This window comes from Lonchura striata, chromosome 5 (genome assembly GCF_050655825.1).
Source record: "Lonchura striata isolate lonStrDom1 chromosome 5, ASM5065582v1, whole genome shotgun sequence".
NCBI lineage: Eukaryota > Metazoa > Chordata > Aves > Passeriformes > Estrildidae > Lonchura > Lonchura striata.
In genome coordinates, this window is record NC_140707.1 from 27,764,397 (window position 1) to 27,784,323 (window position 19,927).

At 40.1% G+C, this 19,927-nt stretch overlaps 1 protein-coding gene across 16 annotated transcripts in view; it reads right to left on the reverse strand.

The window, feature by feature from the left end:
* Positions 1 to 19,927, reverse strand: part of BRSK2 (BR serine/threonine kinase 2) — a 301,198-nt gene that overhangs the window by 32,163 nt on the left and 249,108 nt on the right. For 7 of the 16 annotated variants that reach the window (XM_085580157.1, XM_085580154.1, XM_085580153.1 and 4 more), the window contains exons 12-14: positions 17,310 to 17,460; positions 13,437 to 13,502; positions 3,604 to 3,664 (exon numbers count right to left, since the gene is read on the reverse strand). In XM_085580157.1, coding sequence (XP_085436283.1) covers positions 3,604 to 3,664; positions 13,437 to 13,502; positions 17,310 to 17,460 — 278 coding nt within the window. Of the gene's footprint in view, positions 1 to 3,603; positions 3,665 to 9,442; positions 9,467 to 13,436; positions 13,503 to 17,309; positions 17,461 to 19,927 lie in introns of all 16 variants that reach the window. The other 9 variants (XM_085580155.1, XM_085580151.1, XM_077784249.2 and 6 more) reach the window with 2 other exon arrangements.

Below are 19,927 nucleotides of genomic sequence, written 5' to 3' on the forward strand. Positions count from 1 at the left end.
TGTCATAACAGGCTTCATCATATTAACCAGTGTCAGCAAAGGAAAATAACAGAAAGAAAAGTACAAGAAAGGAACAAAGAAAATAAAAGAAAAAAAGAAAAAAAAACAAAAACAAAAAAGGAAAGTAACCAATAAAAAAAAGAAGAGAGAAATGCCATCTCTCTGGGATTGTTCTGATTGCCCTGCAGTGAGAGAAGCACGATGCTGTAGGGAGGTGAGGAAAGGGAAGAAGAACCACTCAAGCCACAGACAAATTGAGATGTGCCAAGAAAGGGACCACCTCTTTCAGCTCCATGTGCCCATATGCAAACCCAGTAGAGAGATGAGACTCGGAACAGGTGTGTGATACACACAGAGTGGCAGGGGATACACACAGTTACTGCACACACCAGTCAGAACCTCTTTCCTTCCTCTCTACCCCTGGCTGGGTAATGCACCAGTTGCAGCCACCCATTGCAGAAACAGGGGGAAAAGGGAGAGTGATGCCACCTGGGCATCCATTTCTCCTCCCCTGATCTTGAAGGTTAAATTGCTCAGCCTTCACTTGGAAGCTTCAGAGCACACAACACCACAAGAAATACACGAACTCAGATTGGTGTTTGATTTTTAAACTGCTACAGCAAATACTTCAGTAAGGTCTGGTAAATTTATTTATCTGGGAAGAGATGATACTTTCCATCAGACTTTATGCTTCTCCTCCAACATCCCTCATTGCATTTGAAGGATAGTTTGATAATTGGAATTTCTGTCATAAGGTCTCAGCACTATTTGCCATTAAGTCCCAAGTCTAAGAAGAGGGTGGGGGGGAGCCATTGTTTTGCAAGACACAGTTTAAAAATAAAAAAGACAAGCAAAGTTCATAATCCATTGCTGAGATATCAAAATGGGATTATGATTTTTTTTTCCCAAACAGTAACATTTACATGTGTTAAGAGGTATTTTGGGAAACCATTCATACTTTGACAGCAAACAGCAATAGACAGACTTGGAAGGGTAGAAGCCTTTTAAGGGGTATTAGTGAGCTAAAAATCACATTTAAAACAATAATAAAAAAAAAAGTCCTTACAAATCATTGCTATTACCACTTTAGATTACAAGTACTGGAATAATTGTAAAAACAGAAACCACTAATCAAGATATTCAGCTTTGGTGTATCCTTTGATTACTATGAAGTATTACCTACGAAAAATTACACCATCACCATTATTATCACCTATACTTGACACCTAAAAGCCATAATCAAGAACTAACCAGATGTACCATGTACATGTAACCTTCCCTCAAATCTCAGTCCCAGGTGAACACACTCACCAGGGAGCTTCCTTCCAGGGTGTGATGGATTAGCACAGTGTTGCCAATTTTTAAAAACTGTAGAAATGCATTTAACACTTATGTCTCTAAGTTGTTTGTATCAAAGTTTTGTGATTACTTCAAAGAACTTAGGGTTAGGCCACCAAAATTAAAGCAAAATCAGTACATCAAAATATTTGTATTACTATTGGAATTGTAAAGGTAAACTTAAGTCTGCCATGTTGCCAAATTGTCATTGTCAATGAGCAAGGAAGGGGAACAGATGAGGAAAGTGTTTCATTTTCATGTGGAAGTCACTATCAGCATCTGACTATTACTATTTGCAAATGACACCGATGGATGTCATTAACTCAGACTGTTAATTGCAAGTATTTCCTTGCAATTTTCCTATCTTACATGTATGATGGCTTGAGAAGCAGATTTGAAAGAAATAAAGTATGATTCAATTCCCTCTTAAGCCATTAAGAATCTGAAGAGGCACCCTTAATTACCACATATTTAATAATGAAGTGAAGAACAAGATTAGGTCTCAATTTCAGCTGGTGCAATGTGGAACACCATTAGAAAGATATTGTGAAATTTGACAACTTTTATTTGCTGAATTCAATTTCTCATAGAACTGAACCTAAGCAGTGCAAAAAGTGAAAGGTATATTTGTTTTTTAACGTATGTTCTCTTCCAATAATCTAAGGTGCTATTAGAAGCATAGGTAAGGACATTAAAAAAATTATGATTTTTATTCCAACATTTCCTTTTAAGCCTCAAATGTGATCAGCATTAATATCGTTATGATCTGCTGAAAATGCCACCTGATTGCTAAATCCCTTTGAAGACTATTTAATCAACTGCTTATTAAGTAATAATGGTAAGATACAGCAACTATGGGATCTTGTCAAACTTATTCTTTGATGTTGTCCTACTGAGATGTCAGAAATTGACCCCAAGAGATCAATTAATGAAATCAAGATTTAGGTTTGCTTCACTAGATGCTTATTTTGTGCACAAAACTGTTTCCATGCTCTTTTCCAGTACATTTTGCAGTGGCATAAGAGTTCTCAGACCTCTGCTCCATTTCACTGGCAACCAGGAGTGCCAGTGCAGAAAGAAGGAAATGGATTTTCACTGGTCCCTAGGACTTTAAAGACATAGAGGAGACCACAGAACACTTATGCTGGTTTCAAAACAGGATAACAACTGGCAGGAGCCCAAAATAAGTTTCAGAAAGTAATTTAATCAAGCAAAGTGCTGGAAGCTTTACTAGACTATAAACTTAGAGCTGACAGTGTGTCTTTATTCACAAGAATTACACAGAATCTTAGGGTGGAACTGCAATCTCAAATACTTGGAATACTGATGTTATCTTCATATAACTGACAGTAGATCCATGGATGTATCTATACCCTACGACATGGACTATATACATTTCTAATAGGGGACAGGATCTTATGAAATTATGGGGAGTATGTAGAAATCCTCCAGAGACTCTGGACTGTACATTTAGGTAGCATGCACTGTCACAGCCCAAGACTAGATTCTTGTTAGGCACTGCAGTCTTAAAGTGACTTAGCTTACCTTTTTAAGCACTAGGAATACTCACTTTTATCCCTAAAGAAGTTAACAAGAGGAGGGAGGCCTCTGTCATTGCATTTAGAAACTGTTACAACCTCACAACAAATGTACTATCAAGCATGTCCTGTACTGGCTGAGTATCAGTATTTAGTTGACTGCATGCTTAAAAAGGGCATGTGAAAGTATTGTAACCCTGTTGATAGGGATTTCAATATTTCTTAGTCATCCTAGTCAGTCAACTTCTTACTTTCCTTTTAAATTTCCTAGCCCTCAAATTTGTGTAATTGATTTTCTCTGATTTCCTAATGTGAGCTATTCTGAGGCAAACAGAAGATAACCAGCATCCTTTGGTGCTTTACTGTGACTTAATTGAAGGCAGCTGTGAAATGGCTCCTGATAATTTGGTCTGAAACCAGGCTATATGCAGACCTCAGCTGGATATGGAGTGTTTAGTCATAGCAATGTTATTCTGTGTGCTTAGGAGACTGAAAAAGGGCAGGGGCACAGTGAGATCCCTGCTAACAGTGCAGGGAACATGTAAGAGAAATTCTCCGCCTGCATTTGTAAGTAACATTTCCCTCACCGCCCATGAAAATTTACAAGCTGCCAAGGAAAAACAAAACATCCCAGATAAGAGCCACAGCTCTGGTGCAACAGATGTCAAAAAGCATCAAGCATGTGTGAGTGGATTGGACCAACAGATCTTGAAGCAGCACCACTTACCCTTGGACTGCTGAGAGGACTGGTGGAGAGCCCAGACGATGCTCCGCTGATTGACCGAGACCTGAATGGACACAACAAGGAAACATCCCTCAGAAAACATGGACAAGTAACAACCCTGAACACCAGCCACCACAGGCACAGGCATGAAGTGAGGAGGAGGAGGGAGGCTGTCACTGGAAAAGGACACAACTCTTTCCTTTTCTTTCCTTTCACTATCGTCATGTTTTTTTATCAAATCAAAGACATGCTGTTGCTCAAGGAGAATACTATAATCCCTTTCAATTAAGGCAGTTGCTACTTTCTTTTTGGTCATCAAGCACATGGAAACTACTAGATCTGCTCTGTGCAAGTTGAACAGCTCAATTCAAAAGGATGGTGAAGACAATCATACTCGTGCAAAGAATTCTGTTTTGCACAGTGCTGGCAGTTACAAAATGAGACTTTCTCAGTCACAAGCAACATGGAAAAACACCATGTGTACAAAGCACAAAGGTAGGGAGTCCTTCCAGATAATAATTAAAACCCCAGGTCCCCTTGACTCAAGCATATAATCATTTCTTATGTGATGACTTCCCACTGAAATCAAAGATTGCATTGGCTTAGCCCTTTCCAGCTTCTCACCCATGGATTTCAAATCTTTGCCCTCCAGTGAGAATACTTGCTTCTGAAGCAAGCCAGATCTTCTCTGTGGATAATGAGTTCTGCTTTTGTTGATGACTTTACTAATGTCAAAATTATAGCTCAGGTGCCCCCAGAAAGAGGCCAGTCAAGGAGGAGTGAACTGTCCTATCTGCTGACAAGGTCACCTGTACTGTTAATGGTCTTATGCTGCCCAGCAAAATGGAAAATGTCAGCTGCTGACAATAAAATGTGCAAATGTGCTACGCTAAGCATGGTGGAAGAACAGACAGGCCAGACTGCACAAACATTTCAGCAGAGGAAGTTCCTAGGAGGAGGTCTGCCCTGCAGGAAAAAACCCCACACCTTATATGTGACTATACAGGGGAGAGCCCTAGAGGCACCTGCTTTCTATCCTTTTTAAATAGAAGGAAAGTTTTCTTGAAGACTGAAACATCTCACAGGAGAGAATTTGGCTAAGAACCTATTTATTCAACAACCACCATGCAGCAAGATCTCTATATAGCAAAACTATAAATGTTGCCTTCCTATAATAACCTACCTATAACAAGAGCCATGAAAGCAATACTTGCCTTCAGGTAACAAACATGAAAAGGTGAAATTCCTGTAGAAAACTGAGTGTATGAGTGTGTGTGTGTTGTATTATGTGTCTGTGTTTACACACGTGTATATTAAAAATTTATATAGGTCAGATACTTGATATCACCTTATACATAAGAATATAAAACAAATTTAGACCATAAACAGTATCAGTTTATTCTCTTCAGCTGTTTTAGAACAAAACAGAAAAATGGTCTCTAAAATGGTCTCCCAGACATATATTATTAAATAGGTTTATGTAGCAGAATTCTTTAAAAATAAGTGAATAAGTGAACTGCAGAAGAGGGAGTATTTCCAAGGAAGGAATAAGCTATAACTGAACACAATGGCAGGTTCTGTTTCTTCTACTTATATCTTCTGCCCTGATGATTTTCTTTGTATACCATTGCAGTTTGTCCCTTGCACTAAGTAGGTGAAAACTAGAAGCTCACTCACGGCACATTTTTTTGGCCAGATCAAATCTCAACTGGCACCATGAAAATCTGGGGCACTCATTCTATGCAGAAAATTCCCACTTAGGTTTTTTTCTTGTACCCTGATGTAATCTGACCATCCTAGTGCAGCAGTAAAAAACTAGAGGCTCACTCTTGGCATTCTTTTGCACTAGATTAAGCCTAAATTTGTACCATCAAGATCTGGGGCACTCATAAAGGTTTATGCAAAGTAATTTTAAGCGGAGAACTGTCTGCTCCACTTTCAAGACTACTGTATGTGCCTTTCCTGTAAGTGAAGTAGCTGACTGCACCACAGCTGTGTCGTGCAGATGGGAAGTCCATTTAGTTAAAATGTTCCTTGAATGAATCATCAGGAAAAGCTTCTTCCAAACCATGAATTACAAGAGGAGCCTATAGATTATTTTGGAAAAATGTGGAAGGCATTCAGGTGCCCAGAGATGTAGTCAAACACCAACTTAATGGAGATGTTAATCACCAACTCTTAGCTGTGGTGGGATCATCCTCTCTGACACTCACCTGAATTCCAGGACACTTGCTTAAAAGTTCCACTCTGCTATTTCCTTTTTGCAATCAGGTGTTTCCAACAGTCCTGAATTTTCACTTCCCAACCCCACTGCCTCTTATTTTTTTATAATAATTATCACACACATGTATGGCAGAATATGGCAGTCCCCACCTCCCAGATCCCAGTTGTTAATTGGAAGCAATATTTGAAAAATAGTTGTGTACTGTGCTTTCATCCAGCCTAGGAGCCTGAGGCAGGGGACATAAGAGAGAGTTAGTATGAAATCCTCCTGGAAATGCATTCAGTATCCACATGATTGCTATTGAACAAGATTTATTTCTGCTGCTGATTTACATGCAAAATATGTAAGAAGTAAAGTAGGCCCTATAGCAAGCTTCAGTTTGTCCACACTGGAAATTGTATATAGGAGCAGTGGAAAAAATTTAAAGAAGCCTGTGTTCAATTAAAGTACTGGGGTGAAAAGAGAGATATACATTTTCAGAAGTCTTTCTCCTTTACCAGAAAGTGGTAGTATAGGATATGACACCAAGATTGAGGAGATTTTCCTTGCATCTTTCTCAATTTAACAAATCTCCTATAATTTACCTTTACAAGTGGGGTATGATTCTCAAGCTAGCTATAAAAACTCAGTACCATGACCTACTAAGTGGTTCTGTACTACAGTACAAAAAGTGCTAACAAGCAAAAATGACAGATTTGTCCCTCTCATCAAGATAATTTCAGCTAAGCAATGCTGTAATTCAGTTTGTAAAAAAAAAAAACAATCACATGCACTGCTCCTGTATCTCAGAGTCAGGTGGACAGAACTGGGACAGGGCCAAAAGAAAGGAATGAAAACGTTTCATTATGCTGAAATGCTGTAATGAAAGAAAAGGAATTTAAATTTTTAGCCCTCTCACCAGAAAATGGAAGTTTGAGAGGCCCTACAGGCAGCATTAATATGGCAGACTCTTACGTCTTACGTGTGGAAAGAGGTACGACATCATCTCCATGGCTATGCAATAAATTTATTTAGTGAGAAGTATTAATTAGTGAGTAACCTCCTAAGAGTCTTTACAGGCATTAAATGTTGCTGGAAGTATTAAATCTATAATTACTCCAATAACTTAGTACTAAATGCAACAATCCAGGAAACTGTGAACACTGTGTGTGACTCATTTTGCTCTGTGTTTTGCATTCCTGTATGCTTGCGCATTAACTCAATGGAAGTCATCAAAAGGTTGTTGAAAATACAAGCTGGAAAGACAGTGCAGTTGCTCAGATAAAGAGCATTCCCTCAAACACAACTGCCAGATTTAGAGACCCAAGAAGAGACTCTTTACTGACACCGTTGTTTTGACGAGCCTGGAGGGAGGAATTCAAAAACCCCAAAACATAAGGGAGGCAGACCCAAGGTTTAGGAGGGGGAAGATGCAGAGGGCACTCTAAACATAAGGTGGACATTGAGATCATTGCAGGCTATTCCTCCCATTCCACAGACTGACAATCACCTGGAGACAGCTGAGCTATGAAAGACAGAGGCAAAGGACTGAAACGAAATGTGCATGTATGGGCTGGGGTTTGTAGCTGTGATGATTTTATACCTTATCCAATCTATTTGATAATTCAAAGTATCAAAGTTGAAAGGTCCTTAATTTTAAAGTAATTTTGTACTCATTTTAGCCAGCTGCTGTCAAGAGGAAGCCATGCAAGGCCCAGTTCATGTCAGAGCAGTGTTCCGAAACTGAGGGGCTTGAATCCAGTTTCCAGCTGGTTTCAGAGAAAGCAGAATTTCCTGAGAGGTGCAGGGCTGAAGCCTGACAATGCTGAGGTGCAGACAGAGAGAAACAGGAGACAGGAGAGTGCAGCTGGCCTGGTAACTGCACTGCACATGTAGCACATGTACAGAGCATCTCTCCATCACCCTTCTCTCAGATCTGCTCCCAAATGCTTTAAACAGTGCCTCTGCTAGGACACACCAGTAGAACACAAAGGCTTCACAGCATTAATTTAACATTTAGGTCAGATTTGGCATTTGCTTCTTCTTTGAATAACCATCTCCTAGAACTTTTTCTTACAATCCAAGGCAAGTTTGTTATGCCGTTGCAGTCCCAGCAGAACTTGCTTTCATAGCACAGTTTTACCAGGATGCTGAATACAGCCTCTTAGCTGGTCAAGCTGGAGCCATGCTTCCAAGAAGGGGAGCCTGCAGCATGCATGCAGCGTGCAGTGATGCATCAGACTTGTGTCCCTGGGTGAAATGCCTTAGAAATTTTGAATTGGTTTGATTCCATGTCTGGTTTTGAAAGTCATTCCAGAAAATACCTAGCCAACCTCTTACTTGCTTCAAGCATGAGTTGGGTGGAATTTGACACTCCTCTTTCCTTGCTCACTCAAAGCCAAAAAAAATCTAAACTGAAACTTCAGGGTATGAGACCCCTGACAAAGACCTGAATTAACATGCAAGAGGCAATCAGTCAGGCTGTGTTAAATTTCATCATTCTAACTTTTGGGTGTCTGAAAGGTACAAACTGTGCTTCCTCACCCCCTGATTCAGGGAATATATATAGAATACCTTGCATGTTCCACTGTCTTACATTCCCAACCATGCAAATAACACTGTGACAGCTCTTACTGGGAATACTCATGCTTGAGTCAAAGATCTGCTCATGGTAACAACCACTTGTAAGATGAAGCCTTACAGAGAGTGCAGAGGAAGAAGTGCAGGTGTTGGTAACACACTTCTTCTTTTCAGCCGATACAGATGGTGATGTTGAATAGCACCACCCTCCTTAATTGGCCAATTATACTAAAGTTCCATTTATAAATGGTCTAGAAAAAATTAACAGATATTGAAGCATGCTGCAAACATGAGAAGTAAATGTTACTGGTGCTAATTAGCTTTCTCAATGTGTACCCTCTCAATAAGTTTTTACTGTAGTCTGTAATGATCTATTATAATGGCTTTATTAAATAATTTATTAATGTAATATTCTCCTTCTCTTAAGTATTTATAAATGGAACTTTAATTTGAAGCATGATTGTATTCTTAGCTGTACCTATACTGCTTTTATTGAAAATACAGGGCTTTGAAGATATATCTGTCTCTAGGACCATCTGTCCACCTCTTAAGAAAACATATTCTAAAAAGAGAGGGAATACCCAGCATTTTTTTAATAACACAGATGAGATTCAGTTTCATTAAAAATAAAAAAGAAAAATAAAAAAAGGAAAAGTGCATAAATTAGGATCCAAATTAACTGGAAAATAGTAAACAGATACAAAAATGCTAAACAGAGAATGGGTTTCTATCTCAGAAGGTGTCCGGGATCTGCACAGCGTCTGAGGAAGTTTTCTGTGCCCACAGACATTGAAATAGAGGGACAAATAAGAGAACAAAAAGGGACCCAAAAGTAAATTACATGGAGTGTGACTCCAACATAAAAGCACACAAACACACATAAAAGCACCAAAAATGCTTCTTCCCACGTCTCTCTCTCTCTCTCTCTCTCTCCCTGCTGTAAAGCCTCAGTCACTGAAGTGTATCAACCTGTGTTGTATTTGGAAATCGCAAATGAAAAGTTCCTCTACAAAGTTACAACAGGTCCCGCAAGAGGAATAATCCAAAACTAGAGCTTACCCCAATGGATCAGCACTCGCCATCCTCGGAAAGGGAAAATAAAGAGAGAGGGAGAGAGAGAAAGAAAGAGACAGGGGTGTGGAGGCAGGTGGAGAGAAGAGTAGGAAAAGCAGAGTGAAATACTGTTCAGAGAACTGAGCGGTCATAATCATTGCCACTGGTGCCCAAGTCTTTCCAGAGACCAGGAACACTAGGGGGACAGTTTCATTGACCAGAAAACAACTTTTTTCCCACTCACATATTGCAGACACATCCAACTTTGGTACTGGGGAATATGGACAGGCACATACTAAGGCTGCAAAAAAAAAAAAAAAAAAAAAAATTCCCAGCCAAATCCCAATTAAAGCAGTCAGTAGAGCAATGGGGTTCATACTTCATGCTGCATTTCTTCTCTGCCTCTTACATAAGGCACAGTCATATTACACTGTTATCCAGGAAATTGTTCTTTTTGTCCCCAGTTTGTTCAGTGCAGTGTCCCTCTGTCCCCCAAGCTGGCCTGGTAAGAAGTGCTTTTTTTTTGCCACGAATGAACTGTGAAATGTATTGGTTATTAAAGCATGCATTTCTGAGCCAGCTTGGGAGCCCAGGGTACAAGATTGCAGCTCAAGCTGTGATTCTGCTTTGATACTGCCTTATTAGTCATGATGGTCTTATAGTCAGGAATTCAGATCAGCTAGAACGTACCAGCTCAGCAACCCAGCATTTATCTCTGTGGATGCCATTTTGTGCTCCAGGATCTCATTTTTCATTTAAAATAAATTCAGTCTCTGGGCCTTGTAGGTTGCAAAGGAAATCTTTCAAATGTGAATGGAGAATAAATCAATGCTGCGCTGAAAAGTCTGAAAAAGCAGTTCTAAAAGCAGACTGAATCTCTGGCATGTTGACTTTGAAGGCCAATGACAATTGAAAACATCAGTATCCTTAATTTTTATCTACTAACCAAAGCATTCAAAATGGAAATAGAACTGTCAGGTTATTACATTTTCAGGGGTGCAGGTAAGCAAACTCAGGGAAATGTCACCACCTTTTCACATTAACAAAGATTAGATTAGAAATAAAAAAACAGTTTGGTGTTATTAAGCCAAATTATTTTCAAGTTGGATGCAATGCTTTTTTTCCCTCTCTGTCACTTTCCTCCTCTCATTCTCTCCATTTTCAATAAGAGGCTCCCAAGCTGCCAGAGGTACCTCTGGCTGGATGAGGAAAATCCATTCGCCACAAGACAGAAATGCCAAATTTAATATATGCCCAGTAGATTTCACAGTTTGCTGTTCAGTGCAACTAGCCATGCCTCCAGTTACATCAACATTGCAAGTGCTGGGCTGAGCCACCAAGGCAGTTTTGAGAACAGTTAAAATGAAAACGTAGTCAGAATAGGACAAAAAAGCTGTTGTGCTATGCATTGATAGAGAAGTGGAAAGAAGCATTACAGTAAGCTCTTTTTCATGTGTTTGAGTGACACTCCATTTATATTTCAGCCTGTGGAGTGCAAATTTGGGTAAGATCTAATTCATATATCTATATATATATATATATACACAAATATATGTATATATTTAGGAACAAATGCTGTCCTCAATCATACCTGTACCAATCTATCTACAGTGATGTAACTGAAAAGAGCAAATTGACACCCACTGCATATACTGGAACCTGTGTGTATATTTATACAGAAAATACACCCATATTCACACATGCAGAATAATCAAATGTAAACAGAATGGGTGCAAGAAGGTTCAATAATGTTTCTTTCAAGTCATTTTCCCAACAGGGAAGGCACTGAAGAGGTTAACAAAGAGAATGGAAAGCAAACTGACAATAGGGTAAAGAAAAGGGGAAATGAGGTTTAAAAAAAAATGAACAATCCCAGGACACAATAGACCCAGAAGCGCAGACATGTGCATTCCCTATAAATACTGAAGCAAGTGAACTACGGAGCTGCAGCAACCCAGATACAGAAGAAGAGAAGCACTAAAAGTGGGGGTGAAAGAAAGTCAGAAAGAAAAAGAAAAAGAAAGGGACAGTGGCCTCAGCTACTAAGACAACCATGTGCATCTAGAGGGAAGGGACCCTTAAAGATGCAGTATTCCTTTAAAAAAGGTATCATAAAATTGGACAATTAAACACTGAATAAAAATTTAATGGCCACCCTGATTATTTTGCTGGGGTCCTCTTTGCTGCCTACCCCTTCCTTTCATGTGGTTGTTCACAGATCTAGAATCCAGGTTCTCTCACGTTCCCACCACTGAGGTCCTTCATTTAAACTCTTAAGAGTGGGAGGGAGGTAAGATCACAGTGAATGTGGTCCTCAAAAATTCAGCCTGGTCCTTGAATAAGCAAGACTGTGGGTGATCTTCATGCAGTGCTCTAACCTCCTCATGTTGTCTGAAAAATACCACCTTTGAGAGGGAACACAAAATGCCTATGTGGATTTAAGAAATTCCACAGAAGATACAGAAGTGTAATTTCTTCTGCTCCTAAAACAGTTGTAGCAGCTGCCAGAGAAGGACAGAGGAACAAGGAATGGTGCTCAGAACATCCGCTGAAAGACTCCTCTCCTGTCACAGATAAAATTTCTGCGTCTCTTTTACTGGACCAGATTCCTAGTTACTATGAAAAAACTCATCTTTGGAGTAGCCTTGGACTAAGTTTTAATGCAAGAAGTGACACATGTTTGAGAGCAAAACTTTCATATAGGCAGTATCAGAGAAAGGAACAGGAATTTCCGTGTTTATGCTAACAGTCCAGGAAAGCCCAGCCACTAAAGGCTGTATAACCACTATTTCATGGCTGTGGAACTACAAGGTTGCTAACAACTTGGGTCCAATCCAATGCTTGTTGGTATTTTGGCATCTTAGGGTGCTTTACACACCACATGAGGCACAACCTCTCCTGCAGATGCACGATGTTCCTTACTGTGGCAGGTTCAGGACTTGAAACACTGACCACAAAAGACTGTCTCAGACTGAAAAAGGCCAAAACAGTCCCTCACACACCCTGCAAATCTCCCGAGGCTTAAAGCCCACCTTTATCTCTATATAGAAATATTTCTATGAAAAGGGGAAATGGAAATAAGAATGGTTTGCAAAGTCCATTGGTTCCTTTAAGGAAGCCATTGCTTCTCCCTTTCTGAATCATATGACACATTTGTAACCTTTGGGTAAGCTAAGTGTTTGTCCAAAATGTATAAGGATTACATTTTGATGAAGAGTTATCCTTTGGGATGCCAGTTTTCAACACAGAGAAAAATTCTCTTCTGAGATCAAAACTTTAGAAACAACATGTACACTAAAAACCTTCACAAAAGTATGATTTTTTTTTTTTGTGTGTTCATAGACCCACATAAGTCCACTTAAAATCTGTACATGTGGTGGCCTACCTGTCTTCCATTGTGTCTCTGTTGACAGTTGGGAGTTACCCTTTCTGTTGTTCTTCAACATCTGTCACTTGCACTGCTAGATTAGCATCATCCTCCAAAACCCCTGTTTTCAATCATGTTTTCCTCTTGTGTCCTCTGGGTAGTCTTAAAGAGTTTGTTTCTTACCAGAGGTCCTTAATATTTTGTCAGTCAGACTGAATTTCCAAAGTTTCCTACCACTGTTGTCACTCACTCAGTTGTGCTGCTGTTTCTAATGCTCAGCGTGGAACATTCTGGGCTTTCCTAGTGTTTTATATTCCAAACCTTCCCAAAGAAGTCTTAAGCAAATACATCTTCTACCCTAGGCAAAACTTCTACTCATGGCAGAACTGAACCAGAAATAGCAGTAGGATGAAATTTTAGTGGGGAAATCATTGGTACAGTCCAAGGCTGCATTTGGGATAGCCTCAATACTGTACAAAAACATATATAGTATGGAGCTGTAAATATCCCACACTCTTCTCTCTAAAGAGGAAAGAGAGAACAGCTCTGTCCCCACACAGAGAAGGTAAGTACTGCATCTTTAAGGTCTCAGCAGTGAGGTAGAGGAGAGGAACATATTGTCATTGTTTATACCTTTCTTCTTTGTTGAATTTGGGATTGGCTTCAGAGATATCCAGGCTTTTACTGAACATTGTTTTACTATGGCAGGAACAAAGCGAGAAAACACAGTTACTAGTGTGGACATTTTTATAAAAGAGAGTCACCTGTAGCAATGCTGGACACCCAGTCCCCCAACCCATCCTCCCCTTTTTAAGCAATGCTCTGAAAAACCTTTCTTTTGCTTTACAGTCATGACTCACGCCTACACAGTGCTCAAGTTCATTATCTTCCCCTGACTTCTGAGGTCTAAGATGACTTCCCCCATGCATACTTGCAAACCCTCCTCTCCTTTATTCAATTTAAAACCCAGGTACCATCTACTTTGTCAGTCTCCAGGGAAAACAGAACACACCTGAAGCAGTAATTGCAAAGCATTCATTACTCACGAATTTTCCAGAAGACCTCAACACTAAGCATGCTCTCAGAAAAGGTTAAGATCAGACCATAGAGCCTCTTAGAGGAACAGTAATCCATTTTGTATTCTAATTTGTAGGGTCCATTACCACTTAACTCCCAGCTCTCTTCCCTAAACTCAGCGTATAGAGAAATGCCCTTCTTTCTCATCTTGGGTCTGAATCCCAGCAGCTTAGAAGTGAAATTCCCCATGCTTTGCTAAAAGGGCAGCTCTCTGTAATATATTTCACTGGTAATATGCTTCACTGTTTCACAGAACACTGCTTCCTAATGTTAGCTGATCTCTCATGCAAGCTCTCCACTTCAAAAACTAGAAGAAAATGAATAGTTAATGAAGCCCATTTTAGAATGGTTTTTGGACTCTCACAGCAAAGCTACTGAAAAGTTTTGCCATATTCCTGCTGGATTCTAGCTCCCATGGAATTCTTCCTAGTCTGTGTGATTTTAGCATAAGGGACAAATTAGCTGATGTTAAACTAAGCTCAGAACCTACTTCTTTTCTTTTGACATTTCAATAAAATACCAGATAGTCTGAGAGGCAGGCATACCAGAATAGCAGAAGTAATTAAGATATAACTATGAACCCAGTTTAGTTGACAACTAGCAGAGAAACCCAATAATTAACAAAACATTTTTTGTTTTAGAGGGGTTAGAGTTTGTGCATACCGACTTTGCTATTCACAAAGATCCATTGGAGAACACCTGGAGAGGTCAGCACAAGCATTTCAAGGAGCCTGTAAGCTCCACAAGCAGCTTTTGTGTGAGTTTTCCTTGTTCATTATTCAAAACCAAGTCACTGAAGGATTATGTTTTTCACTTAATACTTTCTCAGCTTGTAGGGCTGGAGGCTGCCAAGGTTTAAATTTCAGTGGAAAGCTGTGCCCTAAACAAGCCAAGACCAGACACTTGTAGGGCCCTCACATGGTTACCAAAAGCAGAGATCATGATACAGACATGTAAACCTGAGGTTGTAACATAAATCCTCTTTATGCAAGCAAACATCTGTTTACTACTGGGAAAGAGGACAGTAGGAATAAATCACAAGACACTTGGGTGTGTTTTGCCCACTGGTTAGACATGTATCTTTGCTAGCTCAAGCAAGAAGCAATGGCACTGTGTCTCCAGATGTTTACACAAGTCATCTGTATCTTAACAGGAGAACTGATTCCATGGTCAATCTTCCTGCTATTGTAGGATAAAAGCACTGAATAGTCATCTCTTGAGATAAAAAAAAGGTAATTCTTAAAAAAGCATACCCCTTGGGGATCTAAATGCTAGTGCTGTAAAATCCACTGTCAGTGGGTCATTTCATGGAATATAATATGCAACTAGCCATTAAAAATCCCCATCCTTGGTGGAAGGCACTTGTCACTTTGTTACTGAGTGTTCTGACAGATGGTGCCCCATAAGCAATGCATTGTCCCCAGACACTCCCCATGCAGTGGGGTTCGTTAATGAAGCCAGTTTGTGTTATAAACGACTGTGCTGCCAGCAACACAAAATGTGCCGTTGTCATCTCTGGATGTGGATGGGATGAATTATGGAAGCTCACACGTGGAGTAAAATAACACCTTCCCTTTTAACCCCTTCGAAAACAAGCACTACTATGCCCATCATATCAGTCATGGTGTTATTACATCCCTTTCCCCACCCTTAATCACATTTTTATGTGTGTTCCTGACTTGTGGTATGTATTGCCCCGTGTCTCTTTTGTGCCTGTAGGTTTTGCTTCCTCCTTAAGATAAAGCCCTTCTTTACTGAGATGCAGCCTGGATATAGCTCTGCTCTGAACTTATCCCAGACCTTTTGACTTCAACTGTTTCCTCGTGTGCAGAATCAAGTGAGACATTTAAAAGCAAAAGAAATACTTTGGATAGCAAGACACAGCTTTGCCTCTTCAGACTTCTGAACCGAAATTCAAAGTTCAGAGCTGGAAGAGAAGGTTTCAGCTCTCAGAAAATGATCTGGTCAACTTAACACCTCCTGATTGTTCTGTTCAGTTGGACACTCCCTGTGAAGGAGCCTTGGGCTGGGGAGAAGTGATTTGCCTCTGCCTGGCTCCGGGAGCCTCATGTCCCACACATCTCCCAGCAGCAGAGTAAACACTGCAGGTGGAACAAGGAGTCAGTGCTCTGCTCATCTTACTCGTTTAAGTCCTATTAGGAACACTGAGCACATCCTGTCCTGAACACTTCCTTCACCCACACCTCACACCAAATCATGTATTTGAGTAAGGTTTCCAACCTACAATATGTCAAGAAGTCTTTATAGCAGTCTCAAGGTCACATATCCAGTCTGAAATAAGACCTAGCAGATTCTGGAAATCACCACTCTTTCTTCACTGCAGATAGAACTGTAACAATTGCCAGGAAAAGCTTCCAGCAAGTCTAGGGGTCTCTGGAATATCTATGTTCTTCTCCCAGTTCTCAGTCACCAAAGGGAGCTTCTGGGCACTGCAGGCTGTTTTTTTTTTTTTTTTTTAACAGATCTTAAGAGCTGAACAAATAAAAAACTATGTCAAAACTGAAACAGAAGTTACAGCAGCATCATTATCATCATCATTCATACATGGGAAGTGTCCTTTTATATTGATTGATTAATGCAATTGTGCAACCAAAGCATGTGCTCCCCTTAGGCTGGTCATAGGGACTGAGGAAGCAACTTCCATGGTTCACATAAGTGAATATCCACAGTTCACTTACTCCCCCAGAACTTGCCTTGAGGAGACACCATTTTCCTCTGCTGTTTCTCCACAAGACTGACACTTTCTTTGACAGAAAAGAGGCAAATTATACATATTCCATTGCTTTACAAGCATGTGGTGATTTATGTGCCATTTCAAATGCATGCTGGCGCTGACATGTACAAGATGCCTGGACAGGGCTTTTCAGATTCAAGTTGTTTTGATGACATGGAGCATGGTGTTCATTTAACTTCAGGTGCCCAAAAGTTAGAAACCTAAGTTAGAATCCCAGATAGTCACCTAGATTCCTGTTGTGGGCTCTGGAAAGAACAAGCAGAAGGTAATTTATCCTGTCTGATAGCATACATGTGTCTGAGACCTCCCTTAAGTGTCCCCATTGCCAGACCTCTCTTAAGTGTCCCCATTGCCCAGTCAGCCTGTGTTGCAAGCTTAGACTGCATGCCCATGTCCTCAACAATTAAAAAGAGTTGAGATGAGTCTTAGTCAGAGGCCATGGTGGCTTTGTGAGGAATAGCTGCAAGCACACAGAACCATTAAGCCCCTGGCAGAACTTCTGCCCCTGTGTGCACCAGCACTGCTGGCTGCCAGATCATGTTGCAGATGTGACTGGAAGGTGTAATGAGTGCTGGTGCGAACATAAAAGCCCCACAGCTCCTTTGCACGTGTGCAACACAAAAGAGGGGAGCAGACCCAGGCAGGCAGGGCTCCTGGGTGAAGCACAGACCCACCTCTGTCCATGCTGTGCCATTTCAATAGCTCTGCGAGCAGGAACTGGGGATCCGCCGTCTGTCACGCTGAGAACCTCCATGGACTTCCTCTCTGGCCGCCGCTTCCCATGCCTGTTGAGCATGGGGGAGTCCACACGCTTCCTGGGGGGATCTGAGTGGAAAGAAAACACTGTCAGCTCCATTCAGTTGGGACTTACCTCATGCAGGCTGGTTAAATATTCTCTCAACAATCTCACTCTCACACCTCCCCTACAAAGACAGATCTCTTCATAATGGAGGTGGACATTGGGAGCCTCCTCTTTGTTCCAAATCTGCAAGCATTAAGATGTAGCTTGCAATACACCTGCAGAGAGAAGGAGCCCTGCCACTGCTCTGAAGGTACTATGAGCACTGCAAAATAGAGGGACAACTACACCACAGCTTGCAGAAATTAGTTGCAAAGCTGGTAACAGTAATAACGGGATGATACAAGGTGACAGCATGGGCTATAGCACAAGCTGTTAGGCAGAGCATGAGCCATCTAGGGACCCTGTGTATGTACTCAGGTTGCTAGAGCTTGCCTTCCACAGCCCTGCCAGCCAGATTAAATGTGACACAGGGACAGGAGTACACTCGAAATTCAGAATTGCATTCTGCTCAGAAAGAATACCCTTTTTTTGCATCTTTAAGATTAGATTTCAGGTTTTTCCTGCTGATTTATATTTTTCCTCCTTCAGAAGCATTACAAATAAAACATGCTTGTCTACCTGAGACAAATGAGCTTTTACTACCATAGTAAATGAAATGTTAGACACATTTTATTGTGTAACAATTCTATGAGGTATCAAAGTGCTACTTGAGCTTTGCAGAGTGAAAACTGAGCTATAAGAGATATTTAAATATATATAAAAGATATATAAGAAAGATAAGAGATATTTAAAGGCAATTCATTCCTAAAGATGCTGACAAACATTTACTGAGGTTCTGAGGAGCACTTAAATCGTTCTAAGAAGAGTCTGAAGATATCAAAATGCATTGCAGAAGGTGACTTCTCAAATCATCCACACCTTCATAGTGAAGCAGGGAACCAAATACAGACCCGCTGAAATGCTTTATAGCTAATACTGCAAATGGCATTAAAACAGCATAAAGGAGAAAGGCAGAAAAAAATACAGATGGATTTTCTTTCCTTTGGTTGGGCTATTTCAGTTCCCTGCCTCTTTTTATAGACGTATTTTTAATTTTAGTGGAGAGTGGCCACTTGTAAAAGAAGGCATCCTTCACCCCTGCTGTTAGAAAGAAGCTCACAGTGCCCAGTTCTCAAGGATCCTTCTTCTCCAAGGATTCCTGTGCAAAACCAGAAATACCACACTTGACCACTGCCTGCTCTTTATTATCCTGCCCTCCTCACATCCAACATGCACTCGTTTCTTCTCTCTTTCTGACATCATGTTTTTTAGAACAAGATCTCTTTGAGGCAGAGCTTATCCTTGAAAGAATGAACATGAGCTAAGATGGTTCAACGCAAATGGATTAGTGATAACAACTGACCCATTACAGTATAACCCAAGTATTCTTTGTGTTAGCAGTAATAATATTCCTCTTAAAAATTAATTAGATAAAAAGTGCAGCTGTGTTTCAAACTCTATCCAGCAATAAAAAGATAGCAGAAAATGGTATAGGCAATGAACTCCAGATAAGAAAAAAAAGAGTGCATAAAGCTGACAGAAAAACAAAGGGAGATAAACCAAATAAAACATTCATACTGTGTGACTTCAGCTGCATACGTGTAAGTGGTCAAAAGTAAGCTGGGACAAGGTTTAGGTTTTTTAAACTCCCATTTCTTCAAGCAAGTTCAAAATATGAGAAAAAAATCATGCTACAGAACAACTGGTTGTTCATGAGTGTATCTACAGCAGAGTAACACACATAACAAGATGTTCAAAGTGTATATATAATACAAAATGGATATAAGTTTTGTAGCAGAATATCAGATATAAAACAGGAAAGTAAAACAGTCCAGTTTAAAAGAAATGAAGAAGGAAGATGAAGAAAGCATCAAATGTCAGAAGAATGGTGATGAATACACTCAAACAAGAAAAGTTAAACAATAAAGAGAAAAAGACAAGAAAAATATTTCATGAAAAGATATTTTAAAAGTGCATTTGATCCATGAATGTTCAAAACAGAAATGGAAACTCAGCCAAGTGACATTTACAAAAGTGACGTGCCATTTTCCTAAAAGCTGGACTTTAAAAGACAGCAAAGAAGAAATTTGAAGAGGAATTAGCTAAAAACTTGAATGACAGTATTTTGTACAGCTGTCAGAAAGAGGAAACCTGAGAGAAGAACATTAGCCAGAGGGGCCATGAGGGAATCAACAGGAAAGTGAGGAGGAGAAGGATATCACTAATAAGCAAAATGATTCTTTTGTATCAACCCTTGCTGCCTAAGATGCTGGAAGATACTGATTTCTAATCTATATTTTATGTTATCAAAGACAGACAATAAGCAAAAAGAGTAGGTGGTGAAATACACCTATAAATTCAGGAACAGCAATTCACAAAAGTTGGATGGAAAATACATCCAAAGCTTGCATTAATGTGGTTGAGCTTCTAATAAAGGTATTTGATGCCTAT